The sequence below is a fragment of the Lacerta agilis genome, chromosome 1 (assembly GCF_009819535.1).
Source record: "Lacerta agilis isolate rLacAgi1 chromosome 1, rLacAgi1.pri, whole genome shotgun sequence".
In the NCBI taxonomy this organism is placed as follows: Eukaryota; Metazoa; Chordata; class Lepidosauria; order Squamata; family Lacertidae; genus Lacerta; species Lacerta agilis.
This window is the reverse complement of record NC_046312.1, coordinates 90,231,945-90,250,001: the sequence shown is the minus strand read 5'-3', so window position 1 is coordinate 90,250,001 and position 18,057 is coordinate 90,231,945. Positions and strand designations below refer to the sequence as shown.

At 39.6% G+C, this 18,057-nt stretch overlaps 1 protein-coding gene across 3 annotated transcripts in view; it reads right to left on the bottom strand.

Annotated features, from left to right (window-relative positions):
* The window catches only part of KALRN (kalirin RhoGEF kinase), a 494,138-nt gene extending 479,337 nt beyond the window's left edge, over positions 1-14,801 (bottom strand). The window contains exon 1 of one of the 3 annotated variants that reach the window (XM_033162965.1): positions 14,713-14,801. In XM_033162965.1, the coding sequence (XP_033018856.1) occupies positions 14,713-14,716 (4 nt within the window). In that variant the 5' untranslated portion in view covers positions 14,717-14,801. The remainder of the gene's footprint in view (positions 1-14,712) is intronic. The other 2 variants (XM_033162941.1, XM_033162933.1) reach the window with 2 other exon arrangements.
* Between the last annotated feature and the right edge of the window lie 3,256 nt (positions 14,802-18,057).

The window sequence follows — 18,057 nt, the reverse complement described above, 5'->3', positions numbered from 1 at the left end:
ATTCTTACTTGGTAGACCCACATGGTTCTAGGGATTCTCCTGACCCCCTCAAAGTCAAATTCAGGGACAAAGGGGTTGTGCAGTGGGGAAAGAAGAGGGAAAGCCTTGTTCTGCAAGTGAAAGTCCTTGAGAAGCCCTTGAGAAGGCAATATCAGAAACATACCCAGTACTTACTGAGCAGGAAGATGGCATATACATGGGAGTGTCAAATGTCTTATTGTCAGTTTTTCCTCTTATTAGTCATGTGCTCACTCACAGGACAATTAGTGTTCTATTTCCACACATGGAAGTTATTACCCTGAAATTATAGCAGTTACTACCACCAGTGAAACTGTATGGCTTCAAACTGTGTAAGTGTGCTTGGCAATACAAACCATTTTAAAGTTTAGTGTCACTGATGCTAATTACTTCTTAATAATAATAATAATAATTTACTTGCCCTTCACCCTAAAGTCCCAGGGTGCATGGCAACAATTAAAACACAACGTTAATAACAGTTTTAAACAACTTACATTCACAAAAGTAAGGTGAGTACAGCTCAGGTGTCAAAAGCCAGGGTCATGTAGTAATAGTGGTCATGTAAACAGTTATGATGAATTAGTGACACTAGAAGCCAGGGCTGGCTCTATCATTAGGTAGAGTGAAGCAACTGCCTCACATGGCAGATCCTGAGGAGCAGCACTCCTCCTGCGTCAAATAAGCTAGCTTACTCTGCACCTCCTAAGGTAGTCTGCTGCCCTCAGATACAGTGGAATATATTGTCCCATTAGCAGTGTCAGAATAAGATTCAACTGCCAGTTCAGGCAGATTGTGGATGTGGAATTGGGCAGAAGGACCATCTTGTCCTTCACCTCAGGCAGCAAAATGTATGGTACTGGCCCTGCTAGAAGCATTATGTCATAACCACTGTCAAAAGACAACTGGGCCATACTATTGCAAACTACCTCAGGACAAACATGAAAACACGTTAACAATTTGGGGAAGGATTTTCATCTCCATTAATGCCAGCACAGAAAATGGCTTTATTTCACATTGACAGCAACAACTTGAATGTAGTTACTCGTCACTCTAAAAGCACAAACAGGGTTCAGCAGGGAAAGCAGTTTTGCTGTTGTTCACAAATGAGCACTTAAGTTATTGAAATATTTTTTTGTCGCAATCACTTATTTTTCTTTAATTACTATAATAAATGTTTGCATCTATACTGCAGAGCAAAATACAAAGTCATAAAATTAATAAACAGAGGTATGTATAATCTATCTATCTCCTTCATGGGCTGATGCTTTTAACTATTCTAGGACAAGGGTTTCAAGTATATTTCACTTTGGGTATATCAGTCAAAAAAGCTGAAATGCAGAACTTAGGATGGCTCTCAGTGACAGCTTTTAACATGAAGTATCAATAAAAAGAACCATAAATATATATGAAAAGGTCAAAAAGAATAGGCCTTGTTTTCTTGCAACATCAGCAATCCTTAACACAAGTAAATTCAATAAAATCCCCATACTGTCTACTTCTGGAGTAGTTCTATTGTCTTCAGTGGAAAACCTTCAAGACATGCAGTTTTTATTCCACAGTTTCATTGCCTTTACAACTGCCTAACTGGTAGCCACACCGTAAAAACAATGACTTTTTTCATAACAGTACATAGTCCTGATGAATTATCAATACCTTTCTATGGAAACAATTGCGAAGGCCATGGTTTAAGCAGCACATACCGTATTTTTCGTCTATAAGATGCCCCCATATATAAGACTATTTGGGGGGACTCAGATTTAAGGAAATGGGGGGACGCCCCCTAATTTTTGACATTATTTTTTAGGGGGGAAACCTAGTCTTATACACGGAAAAATATGGTAATTGCTAAGAACATCATGCTTGCCAGGTTTTATATATCACATAGTTTATTTAATAAGCTACATTTGCAAAGTAAGTTAAGACATCAGTATGCAAGAAGTAAAGAGATCTGGCAATTCTGAGAGGCACTGGATGGCTATGACCTATCAAACACAGCAGAATTTGATTCTGAGTAAATAATAACAATAGGATTATGCTGAAAAGCTACAGTCCTATGCACACTTGGTAGTAAATCCCACTAAATTCAGCACAATTTGTTTCTGTAAATAACCCTTCCACAGTTCTGCCAAGCTAGATTATGAGAAGAACTGAATAGAAGAGCACCAGATAGGTCATTGAGGGTGAGAGGCAACATGTAAGGCCTAACTAGTAAATCATAACAATAAATCTTTAAAAGCACTACCAGTGTTGCAAAGTCTTTAAGTCAACATGAGCTGGACTCTGCTATCTTTGTGAAACAAGGGAGGAAGCCTTCCTTCACATCTTGCTTTTCTGAAGGAATCTTGGCAATGCAGGACACAAGGCCTCCTCACCTAAGGGAGGCATCTTGGCACGCTTTTGGGCACAGTTTCATGATATCCCTAGCAGAGATGCAGATTGCAGTTTAAGGGCCAAGGGGGGGAAGCCATTCTGGATGGTGAGGGATTCCCATCAAATACGAGAATTGGGAAATGATGCCTACTTTCTGCAATAACCTACTTTGATGTCATGCCAGCACTGTGCAAAAGCCTTTTTTTTTCATTTTCTCAGGCATGTTAATTTGTGTGTTTTTACTGCTGATACTTGGGTTTTAGCCTGTTCTCTTACTTGCTGTTTGATTTTATCGTTGTTGTTTTATAAAGCTTTTATTATTGTTTATTTGTGCAGTGTTTTTTATATTTTACTGGAAGCTGTAAGATTGTTTTTAAGGATGAAGTATAAATACTTTAAAATAAATAAACAGACGAATGCTTTAGATTTATTGGACAAATAACAAGGTGATTACATAATATCAAATTTCTATTGGAAGCTAGTAATAAATATGGTGTAAGTAAGGGCAGATGCCATGTTGGACCAAGAAAGCAAAACACATGAAAGAGATGATAAACTTCTAGAAACTTGGTCAAAATTCAGCATTTGTACATCATGCTTCCACTGCATGTCAGTGAGCATGGAATCAAAGGCAGTCATCTGAGTAAATAGCACCCCTTCCAAGTTTGCCCCACTTCTCCTCAGAACCCTTTGAGCTTTTTCTGTAACTGTGCACATCCATTTTCATTCAGTTTTGTCCTGCAATGGACAGAGGTTTGCTGTCCATGCATAGCTACTGTACTGATGCCTATACATATGTGGTTAAACTAGTATCATTTCACGTTCTGCCATTTTAACATAAATGGATAAATAAATAAACATCTCTCAGTATCTTTGTGGATGCTCTTCTTTATATATTGGCACCCGAACACCATTTATCCTTCCTTGTTTTATGGATTACCATATTGAAACTGTATGATTTTTATTGTTTCGTTTATATTGCGTCCTGCCTTAGGTGCACAGAGTGATGAAAAACGATTAACAAAATCTATAGAAAAGTAAACTGAATGCCTTCCTTAAATGCCACTTTTGTGCAGACTGGAGCATTTCAGGAATGCAGTGGCACAGCACAGTGCCACTGCCACTTTCCTTGGTGGTACCAGGCAGGGCAGGATAGTAGTAAGGTCAGGGCTTCGCAGGCGCACTGGTGCAGTGCTAGAGGGTTTCAACTCAGCTTGCCCTGCCTCACTCCCCACAATAGCCACATAAGTGGCAGTGACACAGCACTGCTCTACTACCTCAGCTGCACCTGGTGCCAAGACACACCCCAGTATTTCAAAAGCAGAAAGACCACAGTGTGTTGCTGAAACATGTATACAGACTGATTTACAGAGGAGCTGTGGGGGGAAAAGAAAAACCTCAAAGACCATGCCTAGAAATAATGGGACAAACGGAAGCAATCATGGGACAAATGGGAGTGTGGGTGAGCCCTTAGTCAGAAGACTGGGTAGTATATTTGCTCCAGGTTTTGCACAGTGCCACACACAGCTGACTGCCAACCTCACCCACTTTCGCCAAGAGAAGTAGCATACTACTGAAAATATGCAACCAAGATAGGGTAGGATTATCCCACCCTAAATGCAAAATGGGGCTTTGATAAAGTACAGCTAGATTTTTATTTTACATGTGTCGCTTGTAGGGAATTGGTGGGATTGGTGCTGGCAAACCACGTCGATTCTGCAAAGGTTAAGAGATACAGCGCTGGCAAACCACACTGACTCTGGAACGTCAGAATGGGATACACCATGTCAGCGGGACAGCAGAACAAAGGAGTGGTGGAAAAGTACTGGAAAGTCACAAGATGAGCATGGGAGGGGTGCATAAGAGAGAGGCATGGAGGATGAGCACGTATGCAATGGAGATGTCATGTGGGGAAGTTTTGGGGTGTTACCAGAGTACCCTGTATAGGAGCATTTCCTTATATGGTATGGGTGTATTACCATTGGGCTGTATGTTTCCTTATTTGGTCCCTGAAGTTGTTCCTGTGGAACTAATCATTAACCAGTGTGTGAGATTGCTAATAAAAGGGAGCCCTCGGGTGTGGCTCGGGGTTGCCTTCCCGTTGATACCATCCTGTCGTCACGTCATTTCATTGCATTCAGTCGCTCATGAGTGACATTTATATGTAACTTCTGTAAAATGCTTTTTCTATTAAGATGTAAAATGTAAATTTGGACCTCAACTGTACAGAACATAAAGTCTCAGGAAATGGAATAACAACTTTTTTTCATTCTGCTTAGTTTCGATGAAGGTGGGATTGATTGACAATCTTTATTACTCAACAGCAGTTGTTCAGTGGCCTAAGGGAAATAAGCCTAAGCTCAGTTCCAAGTAGACAACTGTCCAAATTACAGTATAGCATAATCACATTTAAACCTTTTTTGACAAGTCCCACCGGTGGGGTCAAGAGCCTATAAAACAGAATAACATGCTATGCTTTGAACTGATATTATTAGGTCAAGTTTATTTACTTTCTCTTCACACTAATACCCCACCATTCTCCAAGGAATTCAAATCCTCATATTACAACAACTTCACAACAACCCTGTGTGGTAGGTTGAACCAAGTTGTCTCTCTTCTGAGCAGGGATGTGAACAAGGGTCCACAGGTTTGCATAAAGTGTTAAGCCAATTAATGTTAAATGTTATTGAGAAAGTCTCCGAGTACTGGAGTGCTTTCTGGAGCAGAAAGTCCTTGAACTAAATGTATAGGAGTGTAAAGGTAAGATAACTCCCTTTAAGTTCTTCCAAATCAATTTCATGCCAAAGAGAACCAATACATCATGAGATCCTTGGAAGCAACAGACAGAAATTGCACCAACTTTTCCCCATTTTCAGATTTTCATTCTAACTTGGCTGAAGTATCCATAGATGAGCCTGGCACAAGGGTTGCACTAAGGACATCTTTGTGTTCGATCAATGTGAACCAACTATGCAGCAAAATGGTAGATAGAGTGGGAAGGCTGGTTATTTGCCTTCACACTCTGTCCTGACTATAATATTGCTGATTACTTTTAATATTACTGAAGCATAAAGGGTGTGCGTTGAGCAGTCTTCAAGCACAATTTCAGAAATATGAATGCTCCCTTTCACGCAATGTGGGGGGGGGGACTGCATCTGGAATAGGATAGGCAGAGGTGCCATGGCAGAAAATTGATACATAAGTCATTTGTCACTGTCAACTTGTGTTATTTGTGCCAATTCGCATTCACTGGAAATATCACCATTAATGATCAACAATGTGTTCATCCGCACACAAGGAAGAAGATACCATGTATATTTGAAATTTGAATTTCTTCCTTTGAATTGCTGGCTGGCAATGCAAAGGATCTTTCTCTTCAAATGAGCTGCTCCTGTAAAGGAAAAATGTTCCTCTGCATCATCTGATGTCATTGTGACATCAGGTGATTGACAGGTGGGCAGCTATCTACACACACAATTGAGGATTATACTTTATGCATCTGATGAAGTGAATTCTAGCCCAGAAAATCTTATGCCATAATAAATTTGTTAGTTTTTAAGGTGCCACAAGACCTTTCATGGTTTTTAATCCAGCAAATGACAGTCTTTGACTAAGTCCCAATTCAATCAGGGGGACTTGGTTACTCACAATCGACAGAAATCACATTGATACAAATGCAAGGCTCATGTCAATGCAATTATGAGCATGTTTTCTTAGAACTAAATCTTACTCTCTTTGCCATGGCTTACACACTAGCAGGGCTAGCCCAATACATTTTGTTGCTTGAAGCAGAACACATAATGACACCTCCACACACACATCAAGGTACATAGTACTAAAGGCTGGTCAAGTTATTTTGACACCTCAGCTAATACATCCCCAAAGCATCTCTCCCTGCATGTAAAAATACAATTTGCTGTCCTTTCATGACATCTAACATCTTTCAGTACCATCTTTCAGCTGCCTGGGGTGACCACATCACTCTGTCTAATGGTAGGGCTGTTCCTGCTCACAAGTAGGAGTACTGTATATTCTGGCGTATAAGACTACTTTTTAATCCAGGAAAATCTTCTCAAAAGTTGGGGGTCGTCTTATACGCCAGGTGGAGAATCTGCGGTTGAGTATATCTCAAACTCTATATTTTAACTGGAAAAGTTGGGGGTCGTCTTACATGCCGGAAAATACAGTATGTAGAATTGCATTACTTTCCTTTCCAAGTAGTTGTGCATGGGATGGCAACACAAGAACAAGCCTTTTCCGCAGTGGCTCCCCGTTTGTGGAATGTTTTCTTCAAGGAGGTTCACCTGGCACCTAAAGATAAATAATGAAGGCGCTAGGCGAAAACGTTCCTCTTTAACCAGGCCTTTGGCTGATTAGTATTCTATAGGCTTTTAAATGTATTTGTGGGAGGGGGGGTTGTTGTTTTGTTGTTTTGATTTTAACTATTTATTTGTGCTTTTGCCTTGCATTTTTATCTTGTGAACCGTTTTAAGATCTTGTGATGAAGGGCAATATACAAATTAATTATTAAATAATAATAATCCAGGACATACCTGTGAGAGAGTAAGTCCAACTAAATTCAGTGGTGCTTACTTCTGAGTAAATGTGCATGAGAACAGACTGCCTGTCACACAATCTCTGTTTGGCTGGATTGTGTCCTGCATTTATTGGCATGTATGGCAAGAATTCAAAAAAAATCCTTCTTAACCACTAAATTGAACAGTGAACACTGTTTTATTACCACATGCATTCACTTGAGTGTGCTTGTAGGACATTAATTTCACACATGGCTGGGCATAAATACAAACCCAGTTTCCAATTCACCCTTACAAAAGATGTGTCAATTAAAAAAAGAAAGAAAAAGTTTTAGTCTTGAGTAAGAGGGCAAAAAACCTCAGTTTGTAGATATACTGAACAAACTGCATCAAGTCTACCAATTGTGTAATTAATTGGTTTTAAAAGATACACAATGATCAGGAAAATAACATGTATCTTTGGGTGGACATGTGAAAGCAACCTAAAGAAATCTTAAGAGATTAGTGGCCCAAATGTGATAGAGACACTGCCTTTCTAACAAGACTATGGATACTTCAAGACTACTGCTATTTTGTGGGTGGAATTCAATTGTGTGCTGGTAAATTCAGGTTAGGTTGTTAAAGTGGATTTGGTGCTCTTGCAAAACATACCAGTTGCTTCTGCTTCTTCTTCTTTGAAATGGCTTTTGTGGCAAGGGAAATGATGAGGAAATGCACTGACAAGTGTGAGATAGCAACTGTTTGAAGCAATGTCACATAACCTCCCTACAATAAAGCAGGATGAATGCTCAATAAACAACCAACATTGTATAAATTCCCAATAAACTTTGGGGATTGTAGCCTATTAAATTTTATTACAGTAGACCCATTGTAATAAATGAACCTAAGTTAGTTGTGTTTATTAATTCCAATAGACTTACTCTAAGTATGACTAACATTGGATAAAACCCCATCCAAACAAATCAGGATGAATCCTCAGTAAACAGGTAATCCAGGAGTGACTTATGTGCTGCAGTTAGTTTTGAAAACCCAGCAGATCTTCAGATTTGCTGAAATACAGATGGTAAGATTTTGCCATTGCTACCCTCTGAAAATGCTTTGTCTGGTGCATTTAAGATGGCTGCATTAAGAATGACCTGAAAACTTGTAAAATTCATTGTCAACAATGTGGTTTCACTGAACCAGAACAATGCAACACTTATTTGTTTTGCTATTTGAAAATCCACAGCAGATACTGTCTGACACCTACAGGCTACCCAGTGTGGGCAAAATAAACTTAAGCAAAGTGGAAATGTTCCCAGAAATCAACATTCTCGGTTAATTGTAATTCTTACATTAGTGACTAGCACACTGATATGTCACTGCTCCAGACACCTGCAAGCTAGACTACAATAATGATTTAAATACTAATTAATGCTGCTCTAAACATACTACTAGAGTCAGCACAAGAGAAAGAACGATAACCATACAAAATTTGCAATGGTAGATTCAAGTCTCCAAGATAAAGGTACTGCTTCAATTACATCTACCTTGTTTTGCTGCCATGGTTGCAGCTAACATCCTTAAGGAAGCTATTTGAAAGTGCCCTCAAAAGAGTGCAACCACCAAGAGGATGTCCATTATTAGTTAGATTTCCCTCTTACACACACACAATTTTTCCATTTCCGTCAAATTTCCATAGACCTCCTCTTCCAAACAACCACCTGCTTAGCTGCTGCATATCTCCCCACCCTTACTCTAAAAAGAAACTTGTACAACTATTAAAATTAGAAAGTTTTAAAACACACACAAATCTTTAATATTCTGGACATTACATGCTAGGGATTAGTCTCTTTAACAACATGCCTGCTACAGAGAGAAAACCAAAGGGGAAATTCTAGGTGGTGATAGGACTTTGCTGAACGACTACATTATCCTTTTGTAACATTGTACTAGTCTCAATTGACAAGTCCAGAAAAATCTAATACTGTATACAGAAAATAAATATGGGTCAGGTATATTATAACAGTTTAAGTTACAGGGCAGTGTAGGTGGGACAGATTAAAATGTTCCATGGAGCCTAAATTAAGGCTGATTCTAGATAGAGGCTTAATTTGTTACTAAAATATCACAAATGGGTCATTAACACATTTAAAAATATTGGATTTCTTCAGAAAGAGTAAATCCAGATTAAATGGGGCAAAAAATATAGGCTGGGATTTTGATGCCGATGACATCATGTGGACACTACAAAAATGTTCCCATAAAAAACACCTTCTGCCCCCCCCCCCGGATGTTTTTTGCTTCCCACTATAAACCATAGTTGTCCCCAAAATAAGACCAGAAAGCAATGCTATACAGTATAGGGCTGAGCTGAAATAAGACATATTTTGCAAGCACTTTGCAGCTTCCCCCAAACACCCTGTGTCTTCGGTGAAGATGGGGAGGAGGGATTTTAAAGGATGTGGAATCATGGAAGCATTCCTATAACCAACACTTCCTGCCTTACCATGCAGTAATGAAACCATCATAACCGGAAAGACAAGCATAACTGTGTTGCCAAGACAACTGGGGACAATACTCTGCGTCTTACTGCACTGCTATGCTACCCTATGGTGGTTCCATGGTAGCACAGATATACAGGGAGTGTCACTCCAGTTCCTTAGCAACAAGGATACACCCCTTCACAGCAGTCTGAGCTTGATTGGCCTCAGTGACATCACCACATAACCAAATATCACTGGATATGGATTGCTGTTATGTCACTGTGTTCTGTAAATGAGTCCTGACTGGTTGACAGAACACCTGGGGAAGAAACAGTAGCAGAGCAAGTTACAGGAAGGTAGCCATGTTGGTCTGACATATTCAAAATAAAATAAAATAAAATAAAATCCTTCCAGTAGCACCTTAGAGTCCAACTAAGTTTGTTCTTGGTATGAGCTTTCGTGTGCATGCACACTTCTTCAGATACACTGAAGAAGAGCAAGATGTTTAGAAGGTTTCAGACAATAGAAAGTCCTCTCCTTTGGGGGTGAAATTTCAGCAGAGTCTTGGTACTACAAAAGTTTAGAACAGTTTAGGGGGGGGGGGAATTATGAGCAAATAATATTTTAACCATGCATTTGAGTTAATGAAAATGAATGCCACATTCTGATTCTAACTTTTGGAGCAATGAGTGAAGAAAGTCTTATGTAAACATACAAAGGACTGGATTGAGAGAGATTTCTTTTTAGAACTAATTCAGTAAGAGGAAGGAAGAGCTACTATTTGAAAATACAGCACTAGCAAATTGGGACAAACTCCCTAAAGTATAGGACAAGCCAGCTTAAGCTTTGAAGGGGCAATAGGTACAGAGTAGAATCTATTAACATGCTTCTGCAGTGGAAAGGCTAGAAATTGTTAGATGAAGGGGAGGGTGAATACATTTGTCACCACATTGCTTACTCCATTCTAACTTTATATTATCAATTTCCACAGAAGGTCAGCCTGGTGCCCATAGTAGAAAATCACATAAATTTATTGGCCTAATGCCAACGGAGTTAATGTTGCTAAGCTTATAATTTGTTTGCAAAATCCAAACCGATAATGCAAAAAAAAAAAAAATGCAAGTTAAACCGGCAGGAATCTTTGCAAATAATCACTGTGCATTAGTTATATATGGAATTTTAAATGGGGCCACTGCTTGGGGAACTATCAGCAGAAGCTTTAGATCTATTTCTGAAGTGATGGCCCATTCTTATACGAGATGTGTAGAAGAGAGAATATCAACAGCTGCAGCTCGTCTCACCCCTACATTGCAAGCCCCCCTCTTCTAAACAGATATTCATTAAAAGTCTTTGTCCTGCCTTTCTCTCCCAACAATGGTGCCTCTCCTCAAGGCAGGGGTACAGAAGCCCTATCTACCTTTATATAAGCCTATGTTCCTCACCAGCAGGCCCTCGTGGTGGTGGCAAGCTACATGTTGTGAGCTCAAATTATTAGTGCAATGGATGAGGGAAGAATGCTGCCGCCCCACCAAAAAAACCAAAAACAAACCAATGTCTCCAGTCAGACCTCTTGCCCCCACATTTTCCTTTTGGAGGAAGTCCAGCAAACAACCTAATGAAATGGGCAAGAACAGGTAGAATCTATATAGCAGGCATGTCCAACAGGTAGATCGTGATCTACTGGTAGATCACTGCACATATGTGGTAGATCACTGGTAGATCACTGGCTCCCCCCAAAGAAGCTCAGCAACTTCGGCTCCCCTAAAGAAAGCTCTATATCTTTGCCCTGAAGCCCCCCAAACAGGGCTTTCCTTCCTAAAAAAAAGCTCAACTTTGACCCGAACCCCCCAAAACATGGATGGCTTTCCTTCCTAAAAAAAAAGCCCAACATCTCAATCTGAACCCCCCCCCCCAAAAGGGGGTAGATCACTGCCAGTTTTTAACTCTGTGAGTAGATCACAGTCTCTTGGAAGTTGGCCACCCCTGCTATATAGCAAAGAAGGAAAGAAAAGGAAAAAAGAGAGCTATATCCAACACAAATAGAAGGGGGTGGACTTCAGTAAGTGATCCACAGTTTAGTAAGCAATTGGAATCTCTCAGCACTACCTCTTGATACTCAAGCCCTGTGGTGGGATGCAGCTCAATCTATGCTACTCAAAGTCTGTGGACCTGTTTCGATCACATGTAGCCAATGCAGTGTCCTTCATGTTAGAATACAACTCCCTTAGCCTCCAGTCAATAAAGCCAATGGTCAGGGATGATAGGAGTTGTAGTTTACAATACCTTGAGGGCATCACATTGCCTGCCTTTGGTTTAGAGAATAATGATTTAGACAGCCCGTCTCATTTTAAGATCACTTCATATGATCTCACACTAGGCCTTTATGCAGATGTATAGAGTGAATTGTAAAATTCATGGCAGATCCCACAATCCACTCTGGAGTTTTGGTACAACATAAATCCAGATTCTATAATCCTCTCCAGTGACTTGATGGAAACTTTTCAGGGAGTGAGATGAATTAATGAGTGTTATTCATTCCCATTATCAATCCTTATGCCGCCTTTTAAACTTATTTTTTTAAAGCTTTATTCAGTAACGTAAGGGTGCTTTTTTGTTTACTTGTACAACAGCAAATAACCACTTCTAAAATCAGCACTCTATAGTTACTGTGCCTTTTCTAAAGGCTAGGATATATAAAGGAGGTGGTTATATAAATAGGACCAATATAGGTTGCTGAAGAAGGGTGCAAGCTTTGCTGATTTCACTGAGCTTTCAGTTTCAAAACACAGCATAATGTCATAAACTTTGTTTTCATTCCACTCTGTCCAAGCAAGCAGGTTTTGTAGAACACTAAAGTTTGTAGCCATGAATGTGGGATTCATTTAGTTCAGCCAAAACGTCTTGAACAAATAACTCCTACTCTGGAAATTATTTTTTTAACCTGAGTTGCCTATTAAGATTCTACATCCATGCCTAAATACAGGGGAATGCCAGTACTTTACCACATATGCATATCTAGATAAGTAATGATGCCTGTTTAAACACTAATAGGAGTACTATACACATCTTTCTGTTTTAACTCAAACATTAAACTTGCTATCCACTCTCCTAATAATTATTATCTATTACCTTCTGAAAGCCTAATCTGGTCCCTCCTCTCAGATCTGGCTATTTGGTTTGGAAATTCTCATTTAGATTATTGCAATGCACTCTACTTAAAAATGAATTGGAAGCATACTGTAAATGGTTAATAGGTACAGCTTTCCCTATCATTGCATCTCCATGCTGGGGGAAAGCAGGACCAGTTGAATTTCTGCCTGTATGATTAATTTGTTAAATCATTCAAGAAAAAGGCAGCCTTCATAATGTAATCAGCTTTGGTCAGGGACTGCTACTTCAGTAATTAGAGCCAATTAATTCATTGCTGTGCAAATGAAGAACACCTTCCAACAGAATCTAAACAGCACGAGATCTTCACAGGATATACCTAATAACTTGGAATATGGCTTTTGGCTCCAATGACAACAAATCTGAAAGAAAAGCAGAAATCTGGCTGAACATGACCAGGAACACATGTTCATTGGATAAGAGCTATTCAGCATGAGGACATTATAACTTGATTGCCAACTTAGTAAATGTGAAGCTTCAAGCAAGTTACTAGGGTCCAAAACACCTTTTTTCTCTAAAAATATTTTTTCAGTTAGGTTGAGCTGCCAGGCTACAACCAAGTGAAAGTTCATTTACCTTAATGAGATTTACCTTAAAATCTCTTGGTACATTGGGAGACAAGGCATCTGTAGCTTTTCCCACCCCAGTCCTTCATCAGTCCTGTCATCTCATCCCTTCACCCGATCTGACTCCATGTGTGCTTCAAAGGAGGTGTGGGGAGGGGGAAATGATCTAGGATGGGAACAGGCAGCAGAAGTCATGGCTGCCTTGGGAGATTTAAAATTATAAGAACATTATTCAGGTTTGAATGCAGCAATCTTACAATCAGATGAACAGCCTGTTCAGCACTCGGAAAAGGGCAATGCTATGAGGTAGAGAACTACAGTTAGTTTATACATCTTTTTATGTAACTTGATTAAATTAGTAAGGCCCAGGTGGATTCTAGGACTAAAACTGCCTGATATGAAACATTAGCCATGCAACTTCCAATTAAACACCTGCCTAAGCAATTCTTACCATTATTTGTAGATGCTCATCAGTTTCCTGAGTGTTAATGTACACTAGTAAAAAGTATTACTTTGTAAAAGCCAATGCTACTTTTTAAAAAAGAAGATTGTTTTGAGTGTGTGTTAATTATCCACTAAAATTATACGAATGGCTGACCAAATTAATAGGTTTGGCCACATAACCGGGGGTTATTTCCTTCTTATTTTGACTTACATGGGAGAAAATCCCACGAAGTGCAATGGAGCTTACTTTCGAGTAGACCTGTACAGGACTGCACTGTTAAGAGTCTGGTCACTTTATCACTTATCAGCTCACTGCCCAGTGGACAAAGGAGCTGTAGCTCAATAAGAGACTAACTGCTTTGCTAGCAGAATGTCCTGCATTCAATCCCTGGCAATTCCTCCAATTAAAAAAATAACTAGGTGGCAGGTGATGTGACAGACTTCCACCACCCACAGTAGACAAAAATGGGCTAGTGATGAACAAATAATCATATTTGGTAGCATATAAGACAGCTTATGTTTCTATGTAACAGGCCCTCACAAACTATCCCTCAGGCTCTTTTTTTTTAAAGCTAGGATATTCTGTTTAGTTTAGGATATTCTGAAAGATGGTCCTTTACAACACATTAAAGCATTTTCTAACACTCATGATAGCTGAAGTTTAAAAGATTCCAAAATGTGCCTGAGAAACAGACTTTAAGAGTCTGTGGATGTTGAACAGTGAGCTGCTATGAAGATAAGATGCCAAGGTGGAAAAAGAGGTTCCTATATTTTAATCATCAAGCAAACGGGGAGTATCAGCAGCTGTGGCTCTTCTCACCTCTGCATGATAAGTGGCACCCGTCAAGAATCCAGCTTCTATACAGTATAACTATGAAATATATGGCACTCAAATCCCCTTTGGTATATGGTCACTCTGTATGAGGAAACTTTCAAAATGCAGCACAGAGGTTAAACAGGAGAAACTATCTCACAGTGCAATCCTCTCACCATGTCACTCAGAAGTAAGTCTGATTGAATTCAGTGGGTCTTACTCTCAGGTAAGTGGGGTTACGATTGCAGCCTTAAGGAAGAGACTACATACAGGGACTTGGCATGTGGGGCAAAGTCTCCCTCCATTCCCAAATAAAGATCAAGTTGACTTACCCATCCTCTGATATTTTCATCAGCTTCAGTCTTTAAAAATCTCTGCCATTAAAGGTTGGTTCCTTGAACCACATCCACTTTGCAATCATTCCGTGGCCGGGGGGGGGGGGGGGGAAACGGGACAAAACAACCCAAAATGCCCTTGTAGAAATTCTTTACAGAGGTGGGGAGAGAGAGAATCTTCTGAGCAGCCAATCAAGCAGCGTTTGCCAAGACTGTACTCCCGCACAAAGCACATTCAGCTTTGTATTCAATAATATGCTCTACTAATAGTTAACATAAATCATTAGGGTAACTTTACAACATAAAAGACCAAACCATTTAATCTGGATTGTTCTTTTATATATCCCCCACTTTGCGAGGTTGCCATGCAACTGACTTGTAGCTAAGCAGCAATAAGTAAGTGACGATGCTACTGCTCCCTCTAGTGTAAATATGCATTATTATTTATTAAATTCATAAAAGTCAAGAAGCAATAATTTACCATCCCAGCCAGCAGAAGGAAACCACTATGCAATCCCCAAAGACAAGAAGAATTACTTATAAATAATTGCTGCAGATTAACAGGTTTGCCTGCTGTGTTTTTCCTGGTGTTTGGGGTGCCCCCCCTTTGAGAATGTTTCTCTAAGTTCACTGACACTTAAACAAGTAGTGCTGACACCCATATAATGGGCCAAGTGCTTTGTAAAAAGGGATTTGATTCTGAGATAGCACAGATCTGCTGAATTCTGTAAATGGAACATCTTTCACCATTTCAGTAATTTCCTCCTTTGGAACATAGTGAGTACATGGACTTCTTCACCTTTTATAGGAAGAGGTAGTGGGTGGCAGTTTCATCACACAGTGTGCAAAAATAGTTCTTGCTGCACATGTGCACAATTTAACAACCAGTCCTGTGAACCATCTGCTTCTCTGGCCATGCTATGTGATGCTCTTCCTTCAATGTACTTCTGAAAGGCATATCTTGGTAACTAGCAAGCAGACAAGAAGTTAGAGCCTAGTGCACTTCCTCTAGAGAAGGGTCTTTTACCGTTCGTGTTAAAGCTATGAATTAGGGACTTGCCAGTTTCACCTTAGCAATGATTGAACTGGCTGCGTGTTTTGCAGAGATCTACATTTTATATCAGCCTGACATATTTATATGTTACAGTAAGAGTTGTACTGCTACAGATATAAACTTAGGTGGCATAACCTACATGCATCTATGGGTCAATGAAATTAGCTTGATAAGAATCAAATCAAACAGATACTTGGACTGTGAAGTCATTGGATCTGTAAATAAATGTTGTAAAATTTGCCTCTGGTGAACAAATATTACACCTTTTGTTACCTATAGGTGAAAAAGTTGTGTGCTGTTTTGTGATAACATAGGGTATACCTGTATATCATTCTTCAATATTAGTCTTCCGAATTGAAACCATGTGTATTTCTGATTTAAACTGAAATCACTACCTGCCTGGTTGGATTACTCTATGGAGGTTGGAAACTTTGAAATTTGTGTAGCTTGTACTTTGAGGAACCTCTTTAGAGACAACAGCCAAATATATATACTTCTCTTTATGCAAATCAGCTATAGAGACTCTCCTTAGAGTTGGCCACGCTGGGGGAAACCTATTTAAAGCAAGCTATGATAAAATCTTACATGGGAGTTTGTTGAATTAATTGATAGCTGGGTTACTCACTATAGTTCTTTGGGGAGTATATTTGTAAATAAAATCAAACATTACAAAACGTCATACAGTGGTGCTGTCAGGGTAGGACTTTAGGGCCCTCCTCATCAGAATGAGCAGGAGGAGCACTTAACATAGCAGGGCTAGCTTACCACATTTTGGAGTGTGGTATTACCATTTTAAGGAAGGTGGCTGGCTCCCCATAAGACCTTTAGTCCAAAAAAGCTAAAATTATCTAGCTGCATCACTATGCCACAAACCTCCAGAGACCTCCTTCCAAAGGAAACAAAATCCAGATAGTTGTTGTACCCCTGGAACTTCTCACTGCTTGGGAAAGTGTGGTGGCATAACAATATAGTTACAGTGTACCTACTACTGACATTACCTTATATTGGCATAACCTGCAGTTAACTACAATAACACCAGCTTGCTAGGAATGCAACATCTAGGAATTTGAAGTCACACTAGGCCTTTTCAGACCTTCCCCTCCATACATAACATGCAGGAAAGAATGGAATTGTGTTCCACACAGATCCCAACATCGCCATATGCCACCGGCCCCACTTCAAGATCTCTGCAAGGACAGTTAAGGCCCTTTTGCGCATACAGGTGAACATACATAGGAGGTGTTTTCCGTTTTTCATGTGGAACAGGTCAGGGAATGGGGGCAGTGGGCATGGTCTTGTCCTCTTATACATATTAGCTGTACAAGTAGAAGGGATTGATGAAAGGGGCTTGTGTCTGCAATAAATTCTTGCAAGTTTGCCTCATTTGTTATACATTTTTGTTACAGCCGGATCAAATGGTTTTATAACTTGGGGAAAGCATACATGTGATTTTTATTATATTATACGTCATTATTAAATCAGTAATATTTGCTTGTCTTCTATTCCAAGGACTCATAAAATTAAACAAGTATCTACTTTAACTTCTAAAATCAAGACCTCTAATATGACCTGCCTGTCTGTGTGTTGCTGCATCAGGAAAAAAACGATAAGGACCAGCATCTATGTTTTGGTTACCCACTGTTGTCTCAGTCCTACATCTGCTATGGACTACCTCACAGGACTGTTGCAAGCACTGAGATAATATATGCAAAGTGCTTGAAATCAATACCTCTTCCTCCTCTCAACTAGGAGAGGATTTAGACATGTTTAGAATAAAATCACCCACCACAAAATTTCCCCCACTTTCTCTAGTCTTTGGTTGCAAATGAATATGGGATATTAGATGGAATAATTTTTCACACATTCTGCAGAGGGATCCCCGACTTCTTCTCAAATGTACATACAGTTGTCAAAGAACCACGGTGGTTGGCAGCCCCCTAATGACCGTTGCAGGTATGATGCTCCAGTCTGCATGTTTAAGTATACATGGCCTTAGAATTGAGGTGTTTTTCTTTAAAGATGCTCAGTACATCATATCTCCATGCCCTTATCATATGTGGAGTTCAGTAAGTTTATCCTCCCTGCATATTGGAAAATCCACCCCCCTGGGGTATTGCAGCCTGTTCTTCAATACAGAGGCACTTTCCCTGTGTTCCACACCATCTTCTCAATTCCATACTGTGCTGCACACAGCAGCATCTGGCCCATTGTGCTGAGTTCCATTAATATGCATTAGTTTAAAATATTTGAATATAAATGGTGCACCGTGAGCTTTTTGATAAAGCCAA